The 20,691-nt window shown below is 45.1% G+C and overlaps 1 protein-coding gene across 9 annotated transcripts in view; it reads right to left on the reverse strand.

Moving 5' to 3' along the window:
* The window catches only part of PCNT (pericentrin), a 112,723-nt gene extending 92,038 nt beyond the window's left edge, over positions 1–20,685 (reverse strand). For all 9 annotated transcript variants that reach the window (XR_008426059.2, XM_045196772.3, XM_045196771.3 and 6 more), the window contains exons 1-6: positions 20,493–20,685; positions 17,346–17,549; positions 5,065–5,160; positions 3,857–3,973; positions 3,152–3,407; positions 1,030–1,085 (exon numbers count right to left, since the gene is read on the reverse strand). Coding sequence is in view for 8 of the 9 variants with exons in the window: in XM_045196772.3 (XP_045052707.2) it covers positions 1,030–1,085; positions 3,152–3,407; positions 3,857–3,973; positions 5,065–5,160; positions 17,346–17,549; positions 20,493–20,549 (786 nt within the window). In the remaining variant the exon portion in view is untranslated. The remainder of the gene's footprint in view (positions 1–1,029; positions 1,086–3,151; positions 3,408–3,856; positions 3,974–5,064; positions 5,161–17,345; positions 17,550–20,492) is intronic.
* Between the last annotated feature and the right edge of the window lie 6 nt (positions 20,686–20,691).

Below are 20,691 nucleotides of genomic sequence, written 5' to 3' on the forward strand. Positions count from 1 at the left end.
CCCGCAAGGCAAAGAGCAAATGAAAGGAAACAAGGACCACCTGCCCAGAAACAGAACCCATCTCTGAACACACAGCACAGGAGGGCAGTTGCTCTCAGGGATTCACACATGGGCCCCCACAAAGACCTCGGGGTGCTCTTGTACAATGGTGTCACTGACCTCTGCAGGAGTGCTGGGCTCTGTCCCAGGTACCCTGAGGAACAAGTCCTCACTACCCAGCTCAGAGGGGTAGGGGCTGGGGCACAAGCTTCCATCCCACCGAGCGCCTGACCACAGCGGCCAGGACAGAAACACCCCCGTGCCCCGATGTCACACATCTCCTAATATCGCCCACAGTTTCCCTGACATCACCCATTTCCTCTGCTGTCACCAGTGCAAATGTCCCCTCCGCAAATGTCGCTTTTAGAAAGGGATAAGTCACGAGAATCAGAAGTTCCAGTGACAGACTTCCTCAGAAAAGAGCTAATTGTGTTATACCCTAAAACATAACTCCTTCTCTAGAAAGGAGGTTGGGGTGGGAGCAGGAGGGCAATTATAGGCCACACTGGTGCTGTTGGCACTGTGACAGAGCCAACCATGTGCACCCAGGGGTGGACACCCTGGCCTGGTTGCTTCATCCTTGAGGCACGGCTAGTCCCTGAGGTTCCCCGCAGCGTCCCAGCACTCCCACTCCCTGCATCTCACGTAATCGCTACGGTTGGCACTTCCCTGCGTGAGGACAGAGGTCTGTGTCCCAAACACAGCAAAGGCCAGGCCAGCAGCCACTCAGGAAACCAGACTTGGAGCGAGCCTCACGTTATACAAGTCATTCTGACAAATTCAAATTGTAAGAAGAAAAAGAATACTCCCTCTGACAGAAAATGCAACACACTTCTACCAACATAGCCAACTGAAGCTCTGACGGGGTTTGGTGTGTATCAAGGTGAGGGGCTTTTCTGTGGGCGTTCCAAATGGAGGGGCAAGCTGGTGGGATAGGCAGAAAAGGAAAAACACTGTATGCACAGAATGGTATTTTCTCATCACAGATACCTCTATTATGTTCTCATTTCTCTCCATTTCTGATTGTAACTTCTCCTTCAGCTCAGCTGCAAGAAAAACATAAAAGGTCGCTCAGGTCACTGAGTCTTAGGCTTTCCCACAAGCCGATCACCCAGGAGATAGGGGCTCCTGGCTCTTGCTGGCTGCTCCGTGGACACCCTCCAAGGTCAACAGGACAAGATGCATCTGTGAGGGAGCAAAGAGCAAGACTGATGATGATGCCTGGTTTAACAAATTATTATATTCATGCCCAAACCAAGGACTACAAGATTTCCAGCCAGCAGGACAGTCCAAGACAAGTGGGCAAGGCTGCCTCTGGAGTGCAGTCACTGAGAGCCTTGAACCTGCCTCTTCCTCTGGTCACAGGGCCTTCTGCCTGTCTGCTCCACACTGGGCCAGATTCCAGGCTAGGTGCCAGAAGGCAGATAAAGATGTTCTAGGACCCAACTTCCAACCCTGAGAGAGAAGAAGCACAAAAAAATAGGAGTAGGTGCTGGGGGGTGGAGAAGGGAGATGTTACTTAGACCACTGGGCACAGCCAAGTTAGGACTGACACGTGGGTACACACCCAAATATCAGAGTGTCGGGCAGAGATGGCAGGAGCCTCAGGAAAGCAACGAGGAGCTGGGGAGAAGTGCTGCTACATGCACCCAGTGAGGGCAGCCTGAGCAAGTCCTGAGTTAAGGCAAAGGGCACCACCCCAAGTACACGTCCTGCACTGTCCACAGGGACCAGGCACAGCAGAGCCTCTCCACAGACCTGCTCTTGGGTGCCACGGAGAATATAAGAAGACAGCTTAGGAGGGGCCTAAGGCAGAGCATGTTTCGTATTTTAAGTAACATACAGCCCTGGCTGGATAGCTCAGTTGGTTAGCATGTTGTCCCAATACACCAAGGCTACAGGTTCAATCCCCAGTAAGGGCACACGTAAGATTCAACCAATGAAGGCAAAAATAAGTGAAACAAATAGATGTTTCTGTCTCTTTCTCTCTCTCTCCCCTTCTCTCCCCCCCCTCTCTAAAATCAGTAATTGTTTAAAAAAACTTCTAAAAATATACACATACATACACACACAAAAATGGATGCAAGTAAGACAATGTATTCGTGTCTGCTTGAATCTAGATGAAGACATGTGGGACAGCACTACAAGGACCTAAGAGACCCAGAAAGAGGAGGGCTTCTCAACACACCTGGAGCCGGCACGCTGCTTTCCTTTTCCAAATGAAAAACTCGGCAAAGGGGCAGACACCAGGCGCTCATGCCAGCAGGGAAGGGGGATGACTGCCAGAGGGCACTGGCTTCCTTCTGGGGTGACCAATGCTCTAAATGAAGACTGTGATGTCTGCACAACTCTGACACACTCACAACCACTGACACGTACCCTTTACATGGGTGAATTGTGTGGTAGCAGAATTATTGCTCAGTTATTTTATTTATTTCTTTTTCTTTTTTTATTGTTGTTCAAGTACACATAGTAAAGCAATTATTTTAAAAACATGTTTACAAAAAGTAGTGACTAACAAAAAACGTACAAAAACATTGAAATGAAAACATAAAAGTATATTTTAGACATAAAACGTTCAGTCTAGGCCAGAGACTCAAAATATAAAGAGGCTCCTTGGCCACCCACCCACGAGGAGCACCACGGCCCCACTGGGCACTGAGTGGGATGTGGGGGTATGTGTCCAGGAGCATCTGGGTTGGGTTGGACAAAGACTGGCCACAGACACAATCCTGTCACCGATGCAGGCGCAGATCCCTCCAGCACGTGACCAAATCACCTCCAAAGATACCATTTCAAAAGTTAACACAAGCCCATTTGGAGAACTGGAAAGAGGCAAGGGAACAGCAGAGCAGGATAAGGACACGCAGAACAGGCAGAGGAGGATGCACTGCCACCAGTCACGGGGTAAACAAGGGCCTGGGGATGGCCAGGGCAAGTGCCCGCACATGGAACGTGCCACACAGTTTCAGCACGGGCAAGGAGATCAGCGTGAGAACACCTCACCTTGGAGGCGCCTCTAAGGGGGCTGCCTGCCCCCCCAAACACCAGAAATGGGATCTGTGCTTCCCAGATGGTCACTTTAAGTCCATGCCTGCCCGCACACACATACCTATCTCCCGGCTGCACCTCAGTACCACTTCCTCCTGCTCCCGCGCATACTGCTCCCTAACAAGCTCCAGCTCCAGCCGCTGGCGGCTCTGCAGCAGGGCCAGCTCCTGGGCATGCCGGCCATTAAGCATGTCTCGCAGCTCCGTCAGTGCTGTCTCCTTCTCCCTCTGCAGGTTGGCCTGTGTCAGCTCCAGCTGTGCTGTGTGCATGTTGCTCAGACTCAAGCGCAGCGCCTCCAGCTCCAGGGGTGGCACTGGCTGCAAGGAGAGAAGCAGTGCTGAGGTGCTACTGGGGAAGCAGCAGCCAGGTTAAGATGTGGCCTTGACCCCAAGGCCCTGGGCACAGTAGCTGCCCAGAAGAGTCAATACTCCCAAGAGGGCCCCGACCAGCACTTCTCATCCCTCAATGCTCCTTTGGCAGCACAGCACCACCGTGCGTGAGGAGTGTGATCGGCCACTGATAGGGAAGTGCGAGCTGTGCAGTGAATGTGTCCCTGGCACCTGGCCCGAATTGCTGCCACCAGGTGTCCACGTGTGTCCCTCCACTTTCAATGGCCCCACATAAGATGTGAAAATAAAACAAACCAAGAAAGCAGACACAGCAAGCCTGCAGTGCACATCTGTCCACTGTGACAAATCTCTCCTACCAACCACCGTCCCAGATCCCACACCCTGGGTCCTGGCCTGAGTGACAGCATCCAGATCACCTGGGTCTGCAGCTGCACCTGCTGCGTCTCTGCCGGCAGCCCCACCAGTGCCCACTGCTCCCTGCCAGTCTTGTCTTCATGTTGGCTCATCAGTTCAGTGAGTTCAGGTGTGCACTCCTGGGGAAGGAGAGCAAGAGACGTGACCCAGAAAGTTCAGACACAAAAATTAGTGGTGATATGCCAGAAGAGAAAACATATGTCTTCGTGAAAACACAGCAGCACTATTCACAACTGCCAATAGGTGGAAGCAACACAGTGTCCACCAACGAGTGACCAGAAAAACAAACGTGGTACACCCACATAACGGGATGTCACCAGCCACAAAAAGCAGTGATGTAGGACACACTACAACGCTGATGAACCACAAAACACATTCAGTTAAAGAATCCAGACACACTCAAAGGTCCCTTTGCAGGAAATGTCCAGAACAGGCAAACCCACAGACAGAAAGGAGACTGGAGGTTACCAGGGATTGGGGGGAGGGGAGGAGGAGGGAGGGACTGTTGATGGGGACACGTTTCCTCTCTGGGTAATGAAAATGTTCTGGAATTCGTTGTGACGAATGCATAAGCTATTGAATATATATACTTAAAAATGGCAAATTTTATGTTATGCAAATTGTCTCAATAAAAATAACGATGAAAGAATACGCAACCTATCTGAGTGGCTTCGTATAAAGCTGGAATCCCAGAAACAGAAGTTGCAGGTATTGTTAACTGGGTGGCAGAGCCTGTCTGCCCCTCGGTCACTGTGGTGGAAACTGGGACATTAAGGCTGATCGCTAGCCCGCCTTCACAATATGCTCTGACTGCAAGACTGCCTCACAGGTCCGCGCTGGAGACCAGGTGCACACAGGTGACCATGTAGGATGAGAGAAGCGCTCCATAGAGGAAAGTCAGAATAGGACAGCTCTCCTCCATACATAAAAGGCAACCTTCTCTCTTCAACATCCAGGAGAAAAGGCCAAAGGTGACAAGGTGGGCCGAGTGGGGCTCCATCAACTCTGGAAAGGCCTCCCATGCGGGGGCAGCATGAAGGACCTGAGGCCTGCAGGGGCAGCTCTGCCTCAAGCCTCTGTGCCCCCAGTTTCCATTATGAGGAAAAGGGTGCTGGAAAGACCGAGTTCCCTCTCTGGTTTGGGTTTCTACAACAGGGAGAAGTCCTCTGACAAGGAACACATCTGAACAAGAGAACTTGAAGACAGATACCTTTGTGAGGAGCCCAGGCTGTTCCAAACTGTCGCCATCCGGTTTCTGCCACAGCTGCTCCGAGTCCTCCGTCCTTGCTCCATCAGGGCTCTCCAGCTAAGAAGGGAAGAGGCAGAGGAGAGCATACAGCAACGGCCAGGGATACAGCCTCAGGCCATTCCGGCCCCTCCATCTGCCTCGGTACCAACTCCACCCAACCTGTTCCTGTTTAGAATCTGCACTCTCCTCCTAAACCATTCTCAAGCTCTAAATGCTTTTTATGCAACTCATTTACTTAATGCTGCTGCTGTCCCTCTTTTTCATGACTTCTGTTTCTTTAAGTGTTTCACTGCATACTTGACACTGAAGTTACTAAATTTTAGTTTCTCAACAAATTCTAGTCTTTTAGATCCATGCACTTAATTTTAATTTCCAAGCTCTTAATTTTAAGTACAAATATCTTATCTTTAAGATCTTCTTTTATATAAGTTTTTCCTTCATAATTTGTAGAGAGTATCTTTAGCATCTTACTGTAAATTATCTCAAACTTTATAAAGTTTTCCAATAAATTTTCCACCAATAGTTTACTGACCTGTAAATTCACAATAATTCTGGGCTTCTAATCTGCTGAGCAAACTGAGCTGGTGATGACTGTCTAAAAACAAATCTCAGGAGTGCCCAAAGAGGCTCTGGGTTTGAAATGTGGAGTCACAGGCACTCCGCTGGTAAGGACCCCACTCCTTCGCAGCTGCAACCACAGCACCACTCAACACTGCAAACAGACCGGGTCCACAGAGCCCACCGCAGTTGTCAGGTTTCAGCTACCTGAGAGGGCCGACATACATTTCCCTGTATTCTCTCTCTGACTGGTCATCCAAAGAACAATAAAAAAAATTACTCCTTTTTTAAAAAAAATAAAGTGAAAACACACCCTTGCTGGTGTGGTTCAGTGGAGTGAACACGGGCCTGTGAACCGAAAGGTTGTCAGTTCAATTCCTTGTCAGGGCACATGCCTGGGTTTCAGGTCAGGTCCCAGGTCAGGGGTGTGGGAGAGGCAACCAATTGATGTTTCTCTCACACATCAATGTTTCTTTCCCTCTCTTCCTCTCTCTCTAAATAAATACAATCTTTAAAAAAGTAAAAATAAAAAAATAGAGTAAAATATATTCTGTCTTGCAATTACTACATGAGTCCACAAGACCTCCTCATGTACGTGAGTCATAAGACGGATCTGAACAACTGTTTTCCTGTATCTGAGAATTTCATCATCCTAAGAATTATCTTACCATACTCCTCAATTATTCCCAGCTATGTTAACAACTAAAATAATGGGAAAGCAGAAGGAAGAGGGAACTGTCTAGGAGGACAAGGTGACAGTGAAATGAATCACTACCCTTCAGTTTTCTTATTGACTGAGAGACCAGCTTTATAGCCAGGTTTCAATATGAGAATTCTTAAGAATTTTTCATTTTTCTTCAAAAATGGCAAGGAGAAGAAAGTTGACAGCGAAGACTTTTCACAAACCATTCGATGAAACGATGAATGCAGACAGAGCAGCACTCGAGGGCCCAATGACAGTAACCCATGGCAAAAATGAAATCTCAGATCTCGAGTCTTCACAGGATGACACGTGATCAATTTTCTCAAAACCATGACCAAGTAAACAACAGCTCTAAGGACAGAGAAAGCCTGTGGGTCGCATCGCACAGTCATGCACGGAAAGGTCTCTACCTCATGACATCTGCATCGAGAAACTCGACCATCCCATTTTACTTTGTATGTGTCAATGTTCTTTCGTTTATGTTCGTGTGCCAAAATTCACTTAGCACTCAAAGACTTGTATCAAAATTTCTAATAAAGTTGTATTAAATTACTGCTCAGGCTGGCTTCCATAAATTATTTGTAAAACTTAAAATGACAAAGAAGTAAAGAGGGTACATGGGACCCAGATGATAAATAGTGATGACTATTTTCCTGGTAACCTAGACAACAAGTATGAGGTGGAGAAGTTCTGGAGCCACACTTCCTAAACATTCCTCAGCACTAGTTAAATCTTCAGTCCAAGGTTTGGTAAAGGTGGTTTTCTTCCTAAATTCTTCACCTCTGCAATTTTTAGATGGTTCTTTTACAGGGAAAGGCTGGCTTCTTCTTATTTTTGTCCCTGACGCCTAACTGAAAGGTCAAAAGCTGCTCTGCCGTTTCGGAGATAACGGTCAGAACTGAGGACTACTGCCCTGATTAAAATAAAGTGCTCTGTCATCATGCACTTCACTTCCACTGAGAGATCACTGGGTCCTGAACATTTATCATAAAGTAACTGCAATTCAATCTTCACATGTAACTTCCTAGAAAACTCAGATCTTCCAAGCTGCTTACAAACATGCCTTATTAATTTAATACATGCTTGCCTTTTCTGCACAGGTGAATCATTTATTCTTTACCCTAAGACTTTAGAATCTTTAACTGAAAGGGCATAGCAAAAGTATGATATATTAACTTTTATAAATTAATTTTTGCTATAAGATTTTTATGCAGTTATGTTGCATTTTCAAGTTGTCACTATTTCTACTTTAATCCTTTAGTCTTTGTGCTTTAAAATACTGGACAGGCCCTGGCTGAGTGCCCAGCTGGTTAGAGCATTATCCTGACGTGCCAAGGTTGTGGGTTCCATCCCCATCAGAGGACATACAATGAAGACATAAATAAGTGGAACAACAAAAATCCACGTCTGTCTGTCTATTTGTCTCTCTCTCCCCCTTCTTTCTAAAATCAATAAATCAATTTTTTACAAATTTAAAATGTTGAACACAAAAAAAGAGCTTACATATTAAGTTAAACTAAAGAATTACTACTATTTCACCCAGCTTAACAGGTTTCTTTACACAGCAAACCCACACATACGGCCTTGCCCTGAGCCACTATCCAGGGCAGCCTCAGCAGTGGGCCCCGTAACCAAGTACCAATGGGACACTTTCCACTTACTTCAGGGACTATTTTTCCTGGGGTATGTTTTCCAGTTATTTTCCTATTTCAAAAATGGGTTCAAAACTGTATATGTACACAAAAGCACTCCAATTAGATTATTGGGGAATAAACTTATGTTAGAAGTCATCTATATAGAAATTACCTGTATTTACATAACAACTAATGTGCATTAAAGTAACAAGTGTATCAAATAAAGTATATTTTGGAATCAAAAAATAAACAATTTATTACATGTTCAAACTATATTTTGCACACACATTTATATTATCTTATGCTATTCAGTATGCTCATTGAACTCCACATAAAAGATAAATGTCTTAAAATGCCCAGACGTGGGTAAAATGAGACAAAGACACCTCGAATTATGTTCAAAGCACTGTGACGACATGAAGGCTCTTCAAGAACTCACACTCTGCTGACACAGGTATGACAACCCCTGAGAGAAGGCTAACTGGGCCTGCAGGCCCTGCAATGGGTCCTGCTCCTGTGCAGGGACACACCGGGTGCCTGTGAACTCCTCGGGCCACGCGGCATTCTGCTGCCAGCACCCAACAGTGAACACTTCTCTGAAGTTTACTTTTCAGAAGATTATTATTCTAAACACAAAACCATTCCTATCTTAGCACCTACACGTAGATCAAAGGCACATTAAGTCCTCAAGAACTGTCAATCACTTTATAACACATATCAAACACTTTCCTTTTTTGACTGAACTCATGACGTACAATTGTATGATCAGGGAGGCCAGTAAAATATCTGCTCTTAGAGCACCAATGGCATATGCATAATTAAAAATAAATTACATAAAACATAATAAATAATCAAAAATAAAGTATTAGAGGGCTGGACCATCCAACCCTCTAACTGGTCCTAGAGAAGAACCATTCTTCTCCCACCAGGGAGAAGAGAGGGGCTGGGAGTTGAAACATCTCCAGTGACGGATGATTTAATCAGTCGTGCCTGTGAAATGAAGCCTTCCTAAAAACCTAGAGCAGCGGGGTTTGGAGAGCTACAGGGTTTGTGAAAGCATGGAGATTTGGGGACAGCAGCAGACTCTGAGAGGGTAAGAAAGTTCCTGCCCTTTCCCCATACTTTACCCCATCTTCCATGTGGCTGTTCCTGAGTTATATCCTTTTATAGTAAACTGGAAACAAAAAAAAAGAACAACGCCAAAAAAGTAAAATAAAATAAAGTATCTGCCCTTACAGCACTGATGGCACATGTGTAATTTTAACATAAAACAGCCTCATAAAGAAATCTGATTCATAACTCAGTACTTAGAAGGAAGATAATGGCTCCATCTTACACGAGCTACTTATTTTACCTGTGCACATAAGTATTTTAATAAGCATGTAAACAGAGAATGTAAATTTAAATTACTGCTGCAAAAAGAATAAAAATTTGAAAAATTGTGAACACAGCTAAAGTCATATCTAAAGGAAAATAAATAGGCTTGACTGTATATATATTTAAAGTCTAGGAATCAGTGATCTATATGTGTAGCTCAACAAGTTAGAAAAATAGCCCTGGCCAGCGTAGCTCAGTTTTTTGAAGCATTGTACTGTAAAACTAAAGGTCACAGGTTCGACTCCTGGTCAGGACACACACCTAATTTGAGCATTTGAGATCTTGCTTCCTGGCATGTCATCAGTTTGGCTCAAATAAACTCATAAAAATTTTCTACCACAAAAGGAATGAAGGAAGGAAGGAGGGAGGGAGGGAAGGAAAAGAAGAAGGGATGTTACCATTGAGGCCACATACACTAAGAGGAGAATATTCCTATAACTTAATGCCAAAAACTGAAACATTAGATAAAAGGACCTGCCTGAGAAAAAGCACAACTGAACTATTAAATAAACTGACTCTCTAATTAAAAGCCCTCCCCCCCCACAAAAACTTTCAGTTCCCAATGAATGGCTTCAGATTCTTGCACAGAGCAAAGGACCCTTCTCAGCACATCCTATGATGCCAGCAGAACCTCAACACAACAACCTGACAAGAAAGGAAAATTACAGGTCACTCTCTCACAAAAACATATGCTGTATCTGTATAGACTGAGGTGACTGTATGACTTCTCTCTTTAAGTCTGTTCATGAATCCCTCTGATGTTTACTGTAGGGGAAAAAACCCTCAACCACAACATAAAAGCCCCACAGCTCTATTCCTTCCCTACCCCTGTTGTTAACTACCGTAATATACCCCTCTGGCCCTGAAAACAAAAGTCAAGGTGGTTTTCATCAGATCATTTTCCATCAGACAGCTGAGTTAGAAACTTAGAAAGTCTGTAGCTGATAAAACAGCAAAGCACCTGTTTCAATCATGAGTTTCCATCATTCTCCTAATGGAAACCCCCTTCAAATATTGAACAATGTCCCTGAATGTGTCATATTTGGAATGCTTTTCTGGTAGTAACTTGAAATCTCTCATATAGTACATTTCTCCATCTGTATCAGTTCATTACTTTTAAAAAGTAATATGCCATCAGCCCTTGCCAGTGTGGCTCAGTTGGTTGGACCCTTCCTTGCCCTGTAACTGAAAGGTTGCAGGTTTGATTCCAGTCAGAGCACACACCCAGGTTGAGGGTTTGATCCCCAGTCTGTGTGCATATGGGAAGCTACCAATCAATGCTTCTGTCTTGCATCAATGTTTCTCTCTCTCTCTTCCTCTTTCTCTAAAAGCAATGAAAAAAAAAAGTATATGCAATCACAAATAAACACATCAAAAGTCACTTTCTGAAGGTGAAAAAGTATTCTTATTAAACACCAAACCCAGGACCTAAAAACAGGGTAGAGCGGGGCAGAGAGGTGAAGACGTAGTCCACAACTGTGCTCACAACTGGAGGCACCTGGTGGGTCAGGGCGGCACCTCCTGGAGCTGCTGCTCTGCTGTGCTGCAGTGCTACTGCCTTCCCTGCTGAAGGCTGCCAGTCAGCTGGACTATTACAGAGCCCCACACAGGTATCACTGACTCTAATTCCTATTACAAAAATCAATGCAAACAACACAGTTTCTTTAAAGATTACATGCAAATGAGTGAGAAGAATGACGACTGAAGTCAGACATGATGCACACAGAGCTAAGGCAGAAGCCAGGGTGTCCAGGACAGCAGTGAGTGCTGCGGCCCACCAGGCATGGGTGCTCCCGGCACAGACCTAATACAAATCCCTACCTCACAGCAGGGTCGAAAAGACTAAATGGAATGCATACACAGGAACAACCATGTCTGGCACAAGTTGAAAAAATAAATAAATATTAGTCATGTTAATTCTATGTAAAAGTGTAATTGCTTTCATTTCTTTTCATTGTAAAAAAAACAAAACAAAAACCTCTAACACCTTATCATACATGTCACCGCCAGGCATCCTAAAAGTAAAACACATGTAAAGAGAACTACAATAACATGAATCTTTGTGCAAAATAACACGTGGATCTCTTACAGAGTTTCCTTTTAAAGACGGTTAGCATTCTGAAGTGCCACTGCCATGCTGTGGGAGCTGATCAATTACTGCTCACACGAATAAATGATCCAGCATCCTTCTAACCCATATCCCTGGCAGCGGATGGACATAAAACGCAAATTTTATTTCACTAACAGACTGAGCTGAGCATAACAAGAAAGGTAGATCTACTGGAAGTCTAACTGACTCCAAAACCCAGAAGGAAAGAGCTCTGGGTCGCAGCTCTCCTCCAGCCCCTCAGGTGCTTTAGGTAACTCAGATGTGCTGAACTTCCCTAATTTGAGAAGAGTACATCTCAGCAATCCTGTCTCTACTAGAAATGGGATACAGGACCACCGCAGCCCAGCCCTCCCTAACTGAACTGCCTCAGCACACGGGACGATGGTCTGCACAGAAGGACGTGCAACCAGTGGTGCTGCAGGGGTCTTGTCTCTTCGCTCACGGAAAGTCTTTCTTTTTTAAGCGCCCCCCCCCCCCCCCGCGCCCCAGCAGATAGGCACTCTTACCTCACCACAGTCATTAAAACAGGCAAGGAAATCACTCCCCAGCCAGCAGGAAGGGCATTAGCGCTGACACATCAAAATGAATCTATGATTTACAAGGGAACCCCTTGCCTTGGAACTGTACATTAAACATGACGTTTCCCCTGAAACAGACACGATGTTGGCAAGTGAACAGTGAACTTGCTGGCAGAAGACACAGGACACTGACCTAGCTGCACCTGAAGCTCCTCCATCTCCAAACCAAGTCTGTCTATGGCACCTTGCCTGCTCAGAAACTTTTCCTCCAGTTCAGTTATTCTAGCCTGGGCCTTCTGAATGTCAAACTGACTCTGATCCACAGGCAAAAACATTTCGTCCTTTAAAAATAAAAAAGTAATTATTTCATTTACACTCTCAGAACTCGGAGGTCCATCCACCCCATTCCTGCCACCTCTGAAATCAAACGTCAATAGCCTTTTTCTAAAGAAAACCTTTAGACTGATCTAATCTTCTCTATTGTAGTTGCCTGTTATGGACTGAATTGTTTCCCCAAAATTTCTGTGTTGAACTCCTAACCCCCATATGACTGCACTTAGAGACAGAGCTTCTAAAGAGGTGACTAAGATTAAATGAGGTCCTAAGAGAGAGGCCCAGATCCACTATGACTGGCATCCCTAAAGGAAGAGACACCAGAGATCTCTCTGAGCCTGTAAAGACACAGTGGAGGCCATATGCAAGGCAGTAAGTGAGGCCTCACCAAAACCCACCCCTGACAGCACCTTGGTTTTAAGACCTCCAGTCCCCAGGACTGTGAGAAAATAAACATCTGCTGTTTAAGCCACTCAGTCTGTGATATTTTGTTATGGCAAATTGAGGAGACTAAGACACTGCCTCTCAATCTCCCCTGATCTTAATCACTTTCTTCCTTCCTTCCAGTTAACCCTCTTTCTACTGCTTTCCCTGGACACTCCAGACTCCCAAGAGCCCTCACTTCAGACACTTTCAACTTCATTTCAACCCAAATGCCAACCAAGGTAGAGATGGATGAGCATGTATGACACAGGGAAACACCCGGCTTCCACCATCTACCATCCATTTCTTATTCAGTCCCAGTGCTCAAGCACAGCAGTATCAGAGTTGTTTATCCTCACCCCCACAGGGAACAAGTTTATCAACTAGACACAGTGTTTACATCGGAGATACTGTGGGTTCATTTCCAGACCACTGCAATAAAGCAAGTACTACAACAAAGCAAGTTGTAATCTTTTTGCTGGGGCTGGGGGGAGAGTCTTCCCTTCAAACTGTAAAAAATGCAATGTCTGTCGAGCGCAATAAAGAGAAGTGCAGTAAAGTGAGGTCTATCTGTACAGCTCCTTTTGCCTTCAGTCCTACAAACCCCACTCATTTAAAGTGACTTTAGTCAGCACCTTTGTCCTTAGCCCTTTACGTGGGTGTTTCATACATTTGCAATATAGTCAGGCTCTTTTGTCACAGTCTATATTCTATCCTAGAATCTCCCAATCTCCTAAATGATCTTTGTAAATTTGCATACAGATATTTGATTTTTTAAATTTACATTATTATACAGAATACTTTCACTGCCCCCCCCAAATCCCACGCTTCACCTATTCAACCCCCCACTCAACTCTGGCAACTGCTGTTCCGTTTACTGTATCTATAGTTTTATCTTTCCCAGAATGCCTATGAACAGAATCATACAGTATATAACATTTCACACCGGCATCTTTCAACTTAAGCAAGATGAATGTAAGGTTCATCTCTATCTCTGTGTGCCTTGAATGCTCACTCTTTTTTACTGGGGAATTTGTATTGCTGATGGGAATGCAAAATGGTACATCCATTTGGAAAACAGTTTTTGTCAGATTTTTAAAAGGTTAAACATACCTACCATAGGATCCACCCATACCAATCTTAGGTACTGACCTGAGAAAAGTGAAACCATAGTCCAGAATGCCAAAAATTTCCAAGTGTGACAACACCGTGGAGGCAAGGCTGTCAGGAAACTGGCAAGATCATTCTTTGCTGACAGAAATCAGAATTCGTGCATCCCTTATAAAGGAAACTAAGCAATACCCAGCAAAACTACAAATGCACTCACCTTTTGATTACTTCTAGGAATTTACCCTGAAAATATACCTCCTATGAAGTAAAAATGCACATGAACAAGGCTACTTATCTCAGCACAGTTTATAAAGCAAACTGCTAGAAACAAAAATCCCCAGTCACAAGACAGATCTCAAATAAACTCAGTACCTACACTCAATGGATGTGCCATGCAGCTATAAGAAATGAATTAGGGAGTGATTCCAAGGTCTACTGTTACAAGAAAAGAGCCAAATGCAAAACATCATCTATAGTATGCTACTGTTCACATAAAAAGGGGATATGGGAAAACAAATGTGAATTTACTCCTTTGTGCAAAAAGAAATAAAGTATAAATTAGACACTGAAGATACTGCCGTCTACAGGGGGTGGGTTTGAATGGGTTGGGAAGAAGGAAGAATTAGAAATGGGGGGGTGGAAAAGGAAGGGGAGGAAATGACATTCTCTAAATATAGCTCCAATTTTTAGAACCTTGGTAATAAATGTTCACTTACTCAAAAAATAGTTACATAAACCTGGCTGTGAGAAGAACCAAAATAGAATGAAACTATAAAACAAGTAAAATAACCACAATGAGAAGCAAGAAATAAAAAAACTAGCCCAAATAACTTTGGAACACTAAAATAATAAACTTTGGCACGATAAAGACAAAAAGAACTACATACAAATATCCTACTCTAGTTAGTAAATTTGCTTGTCACAGGGGCAAAAGTTAGCAATCCTGAAACTTATTTGTGTGCATTTTAAGTTTAAGCAAATAAGTAAATATACAGAAAATAAAGAAGCCAGGTTTCTCACTGTTGGAAAAAGCAGTTAAAAACAAGGAGGGAAAAGCTAGAATAAATTATGTGGTGATGGACTGGAATTGAAGGTATTAGGGTTTTGATTATACACACAAATAGACAAAGAAATAGATACAGATATATGTACATACACACATTTAATTCCCATCTGTATGTTGAAACAGCCTAGAAGCAATGACATCCCACTAGCAATAAGCACGCCCTTCACCCAGATTTTGGTTCTAAATGTCATTCTCCACTAAGAGGAACCAGGGCTGTGGCAGGGAAAGGACAAAGTAAGTATGGAGAATCTTGGTGCCAGAAAGTAAGGAAGTACCAGAAATGATGAAGATGTGTTGAAAGGACACAGAATACAATTCAAAGCTTCTCCCAATTGTCAAATCTACGTATTCCCACAACAAAATAAACATTAATAAAGGCTGACATGGTGGATTAAAATACCCCAATAATAAGATAAATACCTATGAGAGTCCATACTGAGATAAATAATTGGATAAATAAATAAATTGGGAGAGAAGCAACAGTTCTGCCTTGGAGAAGACCCATGAACATGTGCAGACAGAATGATGGAAAGGGAGTCATCATTTGGCCGACACTGCCATAGTAACTGCTGTGGGCAAGAATCATCAATGGAAGCTAAAGTTAACGAAAGAAAGTATGATGAGAAACAGGGTATGTGCAGTCTCCATACAATATGCTCATTAACTACACAATGACAAACAGTAACTTTTCTGTCAAGGAAAATCTGGCAGGCACCAAATAACTGGGTGACCAAAGTTAGCATCACTAGCAGGGAGATATATCAAGTATCAATACCACCTGCCTCTTCATTTCCACAGTGCTCTTGCCAAAACACACAACCCGATTTGAATGAGAAGGAAACATCAAACAAACCCAAACTGACAGGTATTGTACAAAATAATTAGCTAGTACTCTTCAAAAGTGTCAAACTTACACAAGACAAGGAAGACGGATAAACTGTCACAGGTAGTAACATGGCATTGATAATCAATACAGAAGAATCCTAAGCCAGACAAAGGGCATTAAGGGGACAGTGGGAAAAATCTGAAGAAGCTCTATCCGTTGCTCCAACATCAACTGAAACTGTGATAATTACACTATGATTACACAGGATGTTAACATTTCAGGAAACTAGGTGAGGGGTATCTAAGAACTACTGTTTTTTGCAAAAGCTTTTAAGTCTGACATTATTTCAAAAAGAAAAGCTAAAAATATAAAATTAAAAGAATTCTCTGATTTGAAAGTAAAAGCAAAAAATTAATAAATGTTAATTATATACTATGAATTTTCCTCTTCAAAGAGCCTAGGCAGAAACATATGGAGAAAAGCTACTGGAAGTAAATACGTGGCTCTTTCAATGTAGCTTTCATATTCTCAGCTGCGACCAAGACATGGTAGAGACAAGAACTCTACCCCAAGAGAAACAACAAGAGGACAACTGACATCCAACCTCAGACGCGCAAGAGGACAGGGAATGGAGGGAGAATGAACTGGGCACAAGCTGGTCCACGGGCACAGCCACCACAGTTCTGGTCAGCTGTTCCCCAAGCAACATAAGAGCATGGTGGCTGGCTAGGTCTTCCAATTTCTTAAAAGCAGCAAAATTCCAGATTTGTAGGTAGTATATCATCAACTTCACACGCTGGTATGATTCTGTTTTGATTAAGGCAGGCCAGGCACAACAAGATATTTGAGTCAAATTCTGCCCTCAGCTGCCAGCTTTCCTGCTCTTTCTAGTAAATACCCAAGCCCGCACCTGCCCCACTGCATGCAGTAGGGAATGCGCATAATTCAAGGCCCCTTACTTATAAGACACACAGGAAAAAGCCCCAAAGGAAGCCCACCCACGGTTGATCAGCAGACCTCAGGGAGGCCATGTAGGGTCGGCACCCTCAACACTCTCAATGCCCAAGTCCACACCAGCTACACCTGCCCCCTGCAGCTCTCAGGGCCTTGAGCAGCAGAAAGTGGTCCCTCCTTCTCCAAAATCACATTTCTACATCTTTACCCCCTTCCCTCCTCACCCACGTTCAGAGAGAAGGGAAAGGACAAAGAATAACAAGTGGGTGGATTTGAGAATAAGTGAAGGAGTATTATGGTTTAAGTGTCCAAAGAAATACCTGTTACAGGGGATGATGCACACAGCCACACCCAATGAACTCATACTTGTAAAACTTCCATTACCGAAGCAAGCACCAATACCGACACTGCCTTCAAACAGTCGATCCAAAATTTCTCAAGATCATACAAAGATAAAACACATATTAGGAGTAAAACCACCAATATATACTCCCCTTTTGTAAACTAAACTAAAATTCTCTTTCCCGACTTTTGAGAGGCAAAAACAGACCAAACACCACTTTTGTAAATTACGCTAACAATAACCAGAAGATGAGCGAACTGTAAAAGCATGATGCCAAGTAAATTTACCTGAGCCGCTGCTGCCCCATCAGGGGTGTCACTACACAATGTGGTTTTGCAAACGTCCCCTCCTCCCAGGAATCCACTGTCCTCGGTGGCTACCGGACTCTCCTCCTGGATAGGCGCATCGACAGGCGGGCCCTTCCTCTTCGCCGTCTTTTTCTTCGAATGCGTATAGTCACTTTTTGTTTTTCTCTGTCGGAAGTGAGCAAGCTGCGCAAAAATGCAGAGAAGTAGTAAAGGCAAAGGTAGGTGAGAAAAATGTAACAGAACCACAAAGTCAGCAGGCTCGTGGGGAACATGAGGTTCTGGAGCTGGCTCTGTCCACTCAGCCACACCTGGCCAGATTCACATCAATCAACAGATCCCTGTCCCCTACACACTGCCTTCATTAATACCTATGATGCCAAAAGCCTAGCTGGAAGGCTGTTAATTATGCCTGTATACAGACAAAAGAAAGCAAGACGACCGAGTGGCAGAGTAGCTTTTCTAGCCACTGGAAATTTACAGAAAAATATTATTTTACAAAGTGCATCTATTTAAAAGACTGGTATCTTAATCAAGGCATGTTTAAGGTTTAAACCATATAAAAGCTAAATCTCTCCCTTTGCCCCCATTTCCCCCCCAATCAAGGGAATATATAACCTAGCCAAAACTTCCCAGCCATAGATTCTGAGACAAGGTACAGAAATAGCAAAAAATTAATTAAGCCAGGTCAATCTAACATCCTCCTTTACGGAATCAGATGTTCTAGTTTTCATGACACAGCTCACCAAAGCACCAGGGACTCCACGCAATGTTGCCCATCACAAGGCACAACCTAGCTCATTCTGTCCCTCAAATCTGGGGGTTTCGGACTTTGCTCCCTCTCCCTCTCCCACTAACACCTTATTCAAATGGTATGAAATCTAACATCAACTTTTCACAGGGAAACGTCTGTTCCTTCAAATGACAACTGTGGTCATAAAAGCAAATGCACTTAACAAAATGTGTACAATTTTATAAACACAAGAAATTACACAAGCCATTTACGTGAAAAAAAAAAATGTCAAGGGCAGATGGTGCCTTCGAAACTAGCCTCATTTATTTATTTTATTTTAATTCATTTGCTTTATGCCACACTCTATGGAATCTAACCATCTATGAGTTCCTTTCCTGCATCACAGTCCTCGTTTCAGGCCTGTGGTTGCCCAACAGGAGGCGTCTTGTTTCTTCTCAAGATGAGGTCAGTCACCAGCCTCAGTGGTCGCTCAAGCACATTTACTCACGTTTACAAACCATGACAAGCTCAGGAACACATTAAACTCAGGCTCACTTTCATCTCCCCTGTGTGCCAGGCACAAGCAAAGGGAGCAAAAAACAGGCCCCGGTCTCCCTAATCAAGTCCAAGTCATAAGTTTCACCTTTACAGGAAACCTGAATGAGGCCACTCTATCCTCTGCCTGTCACCCTGCCATTAGACACTGCTGTCCCTGTCACTGCCTCACACCAGTCACTGTGTTCTGAATGGTTTCTTTAATGCAGTGGCCCTATGGTTTCCACAAGGGAAAGGAATTAGCACTGAATACCTCCTACTAGCTAATCCATACGAAATCCTCAGTTAAGCCATGTCTGACTTCAAACAAAGCAACTTCATGCAGCTCTCCTTACTACTAGCTGGCACTGTATGGACTCTTACTCATTCATTCCTGACAGAGCAGGTTGCTTCCCACGGCGGGGATGGGGTGGGAGGGGAGTGACATCCAACAAGTCCATGTGCCCCCCAAAACAGTGAGTACCAGAACAGCGTTTCTGTGAAAATCTCAGCAGAAGGGAGGTAATAAAAGCATGCCTCAAGCCCTGGCTGGTGTGGCTCAGTGGGTTTAGGGCCAGCCCGTGAACCAAAGAGTCGCCGTTTTCCATTCCCATCAGGCAAGGGATGGATTTCCGGCCAGGTCCCCAGTAGGGGGCGCGCGCGAGGCAACCACACACTGATGAGTCTCTCCCTCTCTTTCTCCTTCCCTTCCCCTCTCTAAAAATAAATAAATATTTTTTTTTTTTTAAAAGCATGCCTCGGGACACATGGCTCCATTACCACTGAGTTCACTGGGGCATCATCCACAACCTAGGAGGTAGCACTCCCCCCACTCCCCAGCACTCCTTTAAGCTTGGCCAAGGTGCCTGTGGCTTCCCTAGGAACCCAGCATTGGGTGCGGGCTCTGGATAACTCCTCCACCCTCACCTGCTTAAGACAGTCCACCTGGGTACCAAACAACAAGGAAACAAGAACAGGACCTTCTGAACCCCGGGAATCTTAAACAGTGCGTCAGCGAAAGGTATTCCACAATGTAAACAAGTCTCCCGTAACACCACTGGGACACCTTTATATATTAAAAATACTGCAGAATTCCAAGTAAAATGAAAATCTATACGTAGTTTTCAACGGATGGAAGAAGCCCGTTTCGCCAAGGACTGCAAGAAAGGCACAGCTCCTTGAAGTCCTCCAGGAAGCCTGAGCTCTGAAAAGGTGTAGCAGGTGCAGGTGTGCAAGGAGTGCAGGTGTGCCGCACGCTGGCTGTCCAGAAGAACAAGGACGCGCGACGTGGTGACACCTTTCATTTCACTTCCGGCCTGCCCTTCACTTTCTACTAGAGTCCGGATGTGGGTCGGCGGTCAGGGACGCCGAGCGTTCCTAAGCCACTGCTTTCCGTTAAGGGGCCTCCCAGCCCGACCGAGATTTCGAAGAGACTCCCAGAAAGGGAGCCACACCAGCCATCCAGGAAACACGAGAGGGCGGGGTCCCAGTAGAGAACTCCGCCCACGCGCACCTCCCCTCCCAACTCCACCACAGCCGACACGCCCCCGCTCCTTGTGCGCAGGAGCAGCCCCTCAGCCCCGGCGTGCCCCGCGCCCGGCCTCCCAGCGAAACGCGACGCGTCCTCCGCCGCTGATTGGCGGTGACCGCGGCAGGGGCGGGTTCAGGCAGAGGGCGGCGGATTCAAGATGGCGGCGGCCAGGCGGGGGCTCCCAGCCGAGTCGACGGAAAAAGCGAGAGTGCAGCGAAGGCGGTCTCCGCCCGACCTCGTCCGCTCCTGGCAGGGGGTGGTGGCGGGCACTGGAGCCCGCTCTTAAAGAGTCCACACCAGGGCAACGGGAGGAGTCGGCGCTACCGTTTACCTTCGCTCTCCCGGCCTCCACCTTTCTGCGCCGCTGCTCTTGCTCATCGTCTTCCATCTCCCTCTAGGCCTCCTTGAGGTCCACCCGGGAGGTGACGGGTCCTACACGGTGCCTCCTTCGCTCTATTTACACTCCCCCTCTCCCTGACGCGCCCTCCCCCGCGACAACTGTCACGCAGACTTGAGCCCGCCCCGCGCCC

The sequence above is a fragment of the Desmodus rotundus genome, unplaced genomic scaffold (assembly GCF_022682495.2).
Source record: "Desmodus rotundus isolate HL8 unplaced genomic scaffold, HLdesRot8A.1 manual_scaffold_186, whole genome shotgun sequence".
In the NCBI taxonomy this organism is placed as follows: domain Eukaryota; kingdom Metazoa; phylum Chordata; class Mammalia; order Chiroptera; family Phyllostomidae; genus Desmodus; species Desmodus rotundus.